This window comes from Anas acuta, chromosome 5 (assembly GCF_963932015.1).
Source record: "Anas acuta chromosome 5, bAnaAcu1.1, whole genome shotgun sequence".
NCBI lineage: Eukaryota > Metazoa > Chordata > Aves > Anseriformes > Anatidae > Anas > Anas acuta.
The window spans coordinates 24,402,229-24,411,002 of NC_088983.1; the positions used below are offsets into that span (position 1 = coordinate 24,402,229).

General features: G+C 59.8%; 1 protein-coding gene across 5 annotated transcripts; it reads right to left on the reverse strand.

Moving 5' to 3' along the window:
- Positions 1-313: 313 nt before the first annotated feature.
- VRTN (vertebrae development associated) lies at positions 314-7,891 on the reverse strand. 5 transcript variants are annotated; one of them, XM_068683229.1, is made up of 2 exons: positions 7,722-7,891; positions 314-3,294 (listed from the first exon to the last, which is right to left on the reverse strand). In XM_068683229.1, exon 2 carries the CDS (start codon positions 3,291-3,293, stop codon positions 1,269-1,271), a length of 2,025 nt encoding a protein of 674 aa, XP_068539330.1. In that variant the 5' UTR covers position 3,294; positions 7,722-7,891; the 3' UTR covers positions 314-1,268. The 5 variants fall into 5 exon arrangements, with proteins under 5 accessions (XP_068539330.1, XP_068539331.1, XP_068539327.1 ...); XM_068683230.1 differs by having other exon boundaries at positions 7,680-7,891; XM_068683226.1 differs by lacking the exon at positions 7,722-7,891 and adding an exon at positions 6,800-6,939.
- Between the last annotated feature and the right edge of the window lie 883 nt (positions 7,892-8,774).

The window sequence follows — 8,774 nt, forward strand, 5'->3', positions numbered from 1 at the left end:
AATTACTCCCTGACACACAGAGCCCAGGCACTCAGAGCTCTCTGCAGCAGCACCCAGCACTGCTCCCACTGCAGGCCCCGTCCCCTCCCCAAGGCACCCCCAGCCCCAGATCCCCTTCCCTGGGACCACACACAGCAACCTGGCATCCCCTCACCCCACAGAGCATTTTCTAGGGGTGGATCGATGGTGACAAGGTCCCACTAGCACCACTGCCAAGGAGCTAAGGGGTCACCACCCAGTTCTGAAAAGCAAAGGGAGAGGGAAAGGCCTTGCCCAGAAATCCCTCATGTAGGAGTGAGGAACCACACAGGACTGGGAGCAGAAGTCTTTATTGCTTTCAATTCTTACAAGTCAGGCCTACACAGCCATGTTTGCTGCGAGGAGGCAGCCACCCTGCCTTGAGTGGCTCAGGGAGAGACTTTGGGCCCACGGGGTTTGGTCCCTGCCCCACACCTTCATGCAGGCACCAGGGAAGAGACACAGAGGAGGCAGCTGCCAGCTCTGAGCGAAGGACTGTGTGAAAGAGGCTATTGCTAAAAGACCAGGAAGGTCAGGGATGGCTTCTCTAGAGCCTAACCAAAAATAAAAACAAAAAAATGGACAGCAGCTCCTGGCTTGGCAAGGGAACATAACACGTTCCCAGCACAGGCTACAATGGGGACACAACCCAAAGCCATCCTCTACCAGCCTCTGGTTCCTCCAGGGAAGATCAGGACAGCTAGGGACAGCTATTAAAAGCTCGAAAGCTAAAGTGGCATCAGTGCTGGCCTGAGATTAAGCCTTCATCCTCCTTAACCGGGAGGAGCACAGATCAGAGATGTACACATATCCCCCCAAAAAACACTGAGCATGCCCCAAAACCCCCCTCACCCACAGCTGAGGGGATGCTGGGCACCTCCATGCTCAGTTCTGCACATCCCCACTCCTTCACACTTGTGCCCAGGGCAGACAGCCCTTCCAGTCCTCCACCCCATCACACACAGGGGGGCTGCCATGCCCTGTGACCCCTGCACATCCCCTGAGCACAACTGAGGACAAAACCCCTCTGCCCCTCTCCTTTGGGGCAGCCAGAGCCTGCCTCCCACTCCTCCCATCTCTGGGAGTGGGCACCGTGCAGGCACTCCCATACCTGATTGAACCCCCCAGAAAACAAAAAAAAAATAAAATAAAAATCAGAGACTAGGAACAAAACAAAACCAGAACAAAAAGTTAGGCCTGGGCCCCGGCCTGGACACCCCACCAGAGAGCCGCAGGGCACAGAGCAGCCCTCAGGCATCCACGAGGGTCAGCCCGTCGTGCAGGGCACGCTTCCACATGTAGTAGGTGGAGCGGGCCGTGAGGGGGAAGCGGGCGCTGAACTCCTTGTAGGTGGGGAAGGTCTTCGACTCGAAGCGCTGCTGCAGGAACAGCTTGGCTTGCGCCTTGAACTGGGCGGTGGCGATCACATCCATCACAAACATCCGGCTGTTGGCCCGCTCCGACACGGCGTAGCCCGAGATGGTGGCGTTGTACGGGGTGGCCGGCGCTGGCTTCTCTAGCTGCTTGCTCACTACCTCTGCGGGGAACTGGGGTTTGACTCCCAGCTCGGCCCTGTGTGGCCCCAGGGCAGCCACCCGCTTCAACAGCCGCCTGGAGCTGGCCCAGCGCAGGCGCTGCCGCCTGAGCGCCCGGCCAATGCCCTTCCAAAACCAGTAGGTTGTGGAGGAGAGCGCTGGGTAGCGCAGGCGAAACTTGCTGAAGGGCAGCTGCCACTGCTGGACCTGCCTCCGGGCCACGTCTCGCAGCTGCTTCCTCCAGCAGAGAGAGGGCTTGAGCTGCAGGAGACTCCTGGGTGCTGGCCGGTCTCCGTTCAGCCTCTTCCTAACAGGCAAGCTGCCTGGCTTCAGCTGGAGGAGGGGTTTTCCTATGGCTAGAGGTTTGGGGTTATCCAAGGGAGACTGAGGGGGCTTGAAGTTGGGGTTCTCCTTGATGGCTTTTCTTCGCCAGTTGTAGTACGTGGACCTGGAGATGCCGGGGAAGCTGCGCTTGAAGCACCTGTAAGGCACCAGAGTGTTCATGGAAATGCATTTTTCCAGGTAGGATTTGGCTCCTCGCATGAAGATCCCTGCTTGGACCGGGTCTAGGGAAGGACTCGGAGGCCTAGAGCTCGCCTCTGAATTTGCCGGCTCATCCACAGCCTTTTTTTGGACATCCCTGTGAAGCTCCTGCAACCCATGGGCCTCAGCCAGAGCAGAGGCATCTCCGTTGACCACGCTCTGCATCTCGTGCTTCCAGGCATAGTACGTGGACCGGGAGATTTCCGGGAACATTTGTCGGAAGTGCTGGAGGGGGACTACGTTGCCCTCTTGGAAGCAGGACTGAAGGAAGTGTTTGGCTGCGAACCTGGCAGCTGCTTTCTGCCGGTGCTCGCGGGACTGGCGCTTCCAGCGGTAGAAGGTGCTCTTGGTGATGCTGTACCTGTCACGGAGGTTGGAGTACGTCAGCTGGGGGTCACTATTCAGCAGCTCAAGGGTCTTCATGGGCTGGACGGGAGGCTCTGGCGAGGGCATGGTGGGTTCCAGCTCCTCCAGACCCACCACGGCCACGAAGTACTGCGCTTTGAAGACCTGCTGGGAAAGCTGCTGCCCCGACCACATGATGTGGAGCGTGGAGGTCCGCGGGCCGCACTTTCTGGGCCGGATGAGGCGGTTGAAATACGGCCGGATCTTCAAGTTGCTCATGGGGTAGATGGAGTAGATGTTACACTGCAGCACGGAGGCCAGAGCGTAGACGTGCCACATGTTGGCGAAGGTGCCAGGGAAACAGGTAGCTTTGATATCGGCATCAAAGATCGCCTCCAGGATAGCCATGGGGAGGCTGGTCATCTCCGGGGTCTCCTCGGTGCAGAGGGAGTAGCGGGCAGCCTGCAGCATCACCTTGGAGTCTATCATGCCGTTCAAGTAGTACTGCTTGTGCAGCAGCATCTCCACCACTGTCCGCACCTGCAGCTCCAGGCTGAGGCTGGGGTTGCCCCAGAGCAGCACGCTGGCGGCCTCAAAGAGGCGGTTCCCCTCCCCTTTGCAAACAAGAGGCAGCATGTTACTTGGGGCATCCTCGGGGTAGAGGCTCCTGGCTACTCGGTCAACTTCCAGCTCCTCTTGGAATTGCCTCCCGTGATAGCCGGGCAGGGAGAAGGACGACAGGGTCCTCTCCGCCTCCAGAGCAGCACTGGTGAGGCCCTCCAGACCGAAGCATTCGGTGGCCTCCTGCAGCTCCTGCAGCACAGACTGCACCAGCTGGTGCCGCTGGATCATCCTGAAGGGCGGCAGAAAGAAAGGAGTCGCATGAGATCAAGACAGCGCATGCTCCAGGCTGATGGGGGCCTGGTACCTCCTGCTCTTCCCCAAGCGTTAGAAAGTGGGAAGAGGGTGGAGGAAAGGCCTCTGCTCTCCCCCCCACCCGCACAAACACATCCCAAGGACAAAGGAGGAAGCCTGGGTCCCCACAGGCAGACTTGGGACAGGGACATGGGCTCAGCTTGCTCTGCAGTGACCTCCTGTGGGCAGCACGCATGGCACACAGCCTCCAGAGATGTCTGGGTCAAACTAAGGAGCAACTGCATCCATCGGGGTGGGAGACAAGGCCACTCTCAGCCCCCACACACCGAGCTTTGTGCCCAGCCTCACCCCTATCCCCAGCTCCCCCACAGCGCATTTAATCTCCCCTCTACCAGCACTTATAAGGAGCCTCAGGGGTGAAATATTCATCACCTCAGCAGGAACAGCCAGGTGACACAGCACTGTGCAGGAGCACAGAGGGGCCAGCCTGCAAGGCATCCAGGCCAACAGCAGAAGGGACAGGGAGCTGCTCCCTCCCTCAGAGCAGGGCACCTCAAAACCTGAGGCAGGAGGAACAGCCGGAGCCAAGCCACGGTTATGGGTGCCTGAGCTGACACTAGGTGTCACTTGCTGCTCAGCAGAGAAGCAAGGCCAGCCAGGGAGAAGGGGCAAAAATAGTGCAGCCCCCAGAAGCCCTGCCAGGCAGGAGGCAACCCCAAAGCACAGACGCAGAGAGAGTGGGGTGGGTGGTTCACAGGCTGCATGGAGCCCTTCTTCCCCAAATCAGTCCATCCCAATCCCCTGCATGCCAGCTCCCACTCAGGGGGCCCAAGGGGCCAAACCCGCATCCCCTCCTTTGCCAGCGTTGGTCCTGACACCCACATGGCTCTGCCCCAACCCCTCCAGGAGCACCCCTGTGATCCAGCTCCACCACCACATCCCCCTTTGGCACTGTTTCCCCAGCAGCCAGCTCAGATCCCTCACCCCACCAGCCCCATCCTTCCCTCTCAAACCAATTTGCACACCGGGAGCACAGCATTTCACCCAGAGCAGCCCAACTAGGTCAATTTTATCCTCATGCAGAGCCCTACTCATTTTGTGCCACCCCCTGCATACTGGACATCCCTTTGTCATCTGCTTCATTCCTATCCCAGCTGGAGACCCACCTTCTTACAACACTTGGAGGTATCATTACACACCCAGCTCTGCAGGGAGATGCCACAGAGAGAGGCAGCAGCCCTGAAGCAAAGCAGCCGCCCTGCCTGACCCTTCCTGACTCTCCATCTCGTGCCCTGCTGCAGATAACATTACCGTTGCTGCAGTACCTACAGCCCCTGGCCGTGACCAAACAGCAAACGGGACAAGGTGCCATATATCACACCACTGCATCACCACAGGGAGCCCCACGCTGCTGCTGCTGCCCCTTGCCTTTAATCAGGTCACCAGATTAGCTCCCCTCCCTGAGCTGATCTCCCACATGTTGGAGGCCAGGGCCTTCTCCTACAGCTGCAGGGCATCAGCACTCAGAGACAACACAGGAGAAGGCCACAGCTGCAAAGGAAAGGGATAGATTTGTCCTCAGCCCTTTCGACCACGCAAGCACAGGGTTGTGTGCTGGGTCTGGCTGGGACGGAGTTAATTCTGTTCACAGCAGCCCCTGCAGGGGTGCGTTTTACATTTGTGACCAGAACAATGCTGATAACACACTGATGTTTCACCTAGTGCTAAACAGCACATGCACAGCATCCAGGCCTTCTGTTTCTCACTCTGCCCCCCCCCAGTGAATAAACTTGGGATGCACAAGAGGCTGGGAGGGGGCACAACCGGGCAGATGACCAAATTAACCAGAGCTATTCCATGCCATATAAGCAATAAACAGGTTGAGGAGGGGGGTTAGGGAGACCTTTAGCCATCTTTTGCTGGAAAACCAGCTGGGCATCAACATAGCCATGGGAGGTGGTGAGTGATTGCTTTGCATCATTTAGTTTTGTTCTTTCTTCTTCCACCTCTCCTTTGCTCACTAAATGATTTTTATCTCAAACCACAAGTTCCCTCACTTTTATCCCATCCCTATCAGAGTTAACCCACACCAGATTGTCACTTTGGGTCAGGTCTGTACTTCTGCTGCCCTGGAGGCTCACGGAAGTTCATCCTGCAGAGCAGCATTTTCATGAAGCCAGTGGTGTACAGCACGTGGCGAGGAGCTGAAGCAGAGCTGCCCCTCTGTACAGCTAGGCAGGGAGAGCCCCAGCACAGCCCAAGCCCTCACTCTCCATGGCCATGTGCCCTGCAGCCACTGGGAGAGCAGGGCAAAGAAGAGGTGAAAAGCTTTTCCCCTGGAGGGGAAGAGGAGCTGGGACAGGCTAGGGAGCACGGGGACCACACCGGGTCTTTATGGCCTGGTGGGCATTTCCCACCCCCTTATGGCTTGGAGGGGGGAACAGAGAGAGCTGGAGGCACAGATTTAAATCCTCTTCTTAAGGAATAACCCGCAGCCTCAATGTCACTGCCAGCTCCTGCAGCCCAGAGCTGGAGCAACAGGACCCCGCAGGCAAGCCTGAGGCAAAAGCCAGGGCTCCGGCATCACAGATAAACTCCTGGGAGATTGCATGGAGGGGGGCCGGGCAAGCCAGAAGCAAAGGACATCAGCCCCTGCTGAGCTGCGGGCTTGGGCTCATCGGCAGAGCGAGCCCAGCAGCTCCTGACACAGAGAAGCTGCTGCAACGTGAGGGTTTTTACCCCCTGCTCCCCCAGCACAGCCAGCTGAACGCGATGGACAAACGCTCCCCAACCCAACACAGCCCCGAGAAGCAACCGAGGGAGCTTTGCAGCACTGATAACGGAGGTTTTAGCTAACCCGGCCGCTTTTGCATTGTAACAGATAAGCGAGCACTCGCAGATCACGTTCTCTCACCTAAACCGATGGGCTGGTGGCATCCAGTAGTGCAAGTTCCCCGAGCCTGTCCCCAAAACGCTCCCAGCAGCAGGAATCCGGGAGCCCTCAGCCCCTGAACCTCGCAGGGCTGCTGGGTGGGACAGCTCAGCTGGCTCTTGAACCCAGCTGCGGGCACTGAGGGCTTTCAGCTGAACCACGGCAGGGGCACAAGAAAGAGCAGCACGAAAACCTCAAGGGGCCGTCTAGGTGAGAAATATCACCCCCTGGGGCTGCCGCAAGCAAAAGAAGCCCGCTCCCACCCGCCAGCACCCCTCACACACCCCTTCTACCCGGCTTTAATTTAAAGGGGAAAAAAAATAAATCCTCGACGTGCAGTAACCCAGCGGCACCTGGCTGCGGCTCCCCGGGGACGGGGAACTTACCTGCGGAGCGCAAGCGGCACCTGACTGCGGCCCCGCTCCCCGAGAGGAGGAGAGCCCCGAGCCCACGGGGACCGCGCTGTCGCCCGGGGGACAAAGGGCCGGGCTGGGGAAGGAGGGGACAGGGGAAGGATGGCGAGCAGCAGCCGCCGTCGGGGCGCACTCACCTGGCCCCGTCGCTGCGCACCTTTAAGGGCGGCGGCAGGAAGCGGCGCGGAGCCGCCGCCGCCGCCGGCCCCGGTGGCAGCCCCGAGGGGACCCTCGGCAGCGTGCGGGGACGGGACGGGACGGGCCGGGCCGGGGATGGGGTCGGGCCGCCCCTCCCTCGTTCCCCCTTCCCCTCCCCCGGCAGGAAGCGGGCCATCCCCGCCGCCCCGGCCCAGATGAAAGCGGAGCGGGCCGGGGGTCACTTCCAAAGCTGAAGTGCTAATGGCCATTGTCCCGCCGACAGCCAGCTTAAAGGGCCCGCCGCGCCCGGCCCCACAGCCCCACGGCCCCCACAGAGCCGCGGGTGCCCCCACGTCCCGCAGCACGGCGGCCCCGGGACCGAGGGGTCAGCCCGGCCCTTGGCGCCCCGTGGGGTGGGGATGGCCCCGTGCTGCTGTCTGGGTGCCGGGGCTGCAGCGGGCATCGCTGTGGTTGTGGGGCTGGCACTGCCGCTGTGTGTGTCTGACCCTGTGCTCCTTGCACCGGGATGAAGGCTTCCAGACCTTCTCATCTGGGCACAAACAGCCGCCTTCTCCCTGCCCTTGCCCTCCAGCCACACTCGTGCCACCCGCAGGCCCGTGCCCACTGTCCCTGCCCCGCTGCCTAATCTCGTCCCCATGTCCCCCTCCTTCACTCCCGCACACACACAATGGGTTCAGCAGGGCTCACGTGAGGCTGTGCAAACAGCACGCGCGCCAGGCACGTCGCTCCGCCACCGCTAAGCCACCAAAACCAGCTCCACCCTGCGTCTTCCTCACAAGCCCAGAGCTTCCTCCGGGCCCTTCCTCTTCCCAAGCTCTCCCCACCCATCCCCGTCCCTGTCCCAAAGCCCCCACTGACCCCAGAGCCTCCTGCCACCCGCTGAGCCCCGCACTCCTGCACCTCTGGCTCTCCTGCACAGCTTCTCCTGGCCACCACCTGGGGCTGGCCAGTGGGGGATGATCCTCAGAAAGACTCAGCCGCTGGCTGTAGCCACCAGGGGTTTCCAGTCGCAGCTGGGTGGGTTGGCCATTGGCCTTAAGTTTCACCACCTATCCAGCCTTAGCACTGCTCCTCTCACCTCCCAGGAGCACAGTTTGATAGGAGTGAGCTCCCTGGAAGCTGCGGACTGGCCCCACTCCCACCCCTCATGAGTCCTCCCTGCCCCAGCTAAGATCCATCACCCAAGCTGACCGAAACCTGGGCCCCCGTGCTCCCTGAGATCTCTCATACTACACACAGACAAGTCGCACTGCAAGGAAGAGAGACCTAAACCACCCCCCTGCAAGCTTTTCCCCCCGGCTCAGGCAATCTTTGTATCTCCACCGCCAGCTCCACTCTCGCTATCAACCTGGCCAGCCCTGGACGTGTTCCCCGGGCGGCTGGTGCTCGCAGCCACAGCTGCTCCCTCCCCTTCTCATCCTTCATCCTTTTAACTTCTTTGGTTGCAAATGCAAAGCAGTGCTCACAGGGCAGTGAGACACTGGTAAATGCCAGAGTCAGCAGGGTCAGTGATTAACATAGGAGCTGGAAAACACACAAAGAGACAGCCTGGGCAGTTCTGTTATGCAGATCACTGCACACACGGGCTTCCAGCATATAAACAAGTAGTTAGCATTTTTCTGTTCCTTGGAGGAGTTCAGTGGGGGACCAGCGCGCTTCCTGCTTTGCTGCTGGATGCTTCAGCATGGCAGCGGGTTGTGGAGACCTTTGCAGTTCAGCTCGGCTTGCCAGAAGCTTCTCTGCCTGTTGTGCTTTCACCTGCTTGCTGCAGCCCATCCTTTCACAGCAAAGGTGCACAGATATCCAGCCACACGTGGGCCTTGGTGCCAGGGGGCATGGACATCCAGCAGCACTGGAAGGCGGGTTTTGCTGCTCCGAGTTTGGGCACAGGCCAAAAGCAACCTCCGTGTTCAGTAGGTACAACTGTCATCGGTTTGAACCCGATGAGGAGGG

Coding starts and splice junctions, on each gene's coding strand:
- VRTN (XM_068683227.1), bottom strand. CDS start 6,254: ATGCCACCAGCCCATCGGTTTAG. Junction 3,295..6,231: donor CCACCAGCCCATCGGTTTAG/GTGAGAGAACGT, acceptor GCCGCCCTTCAG/GATGATCCAGCGGCACCAGC.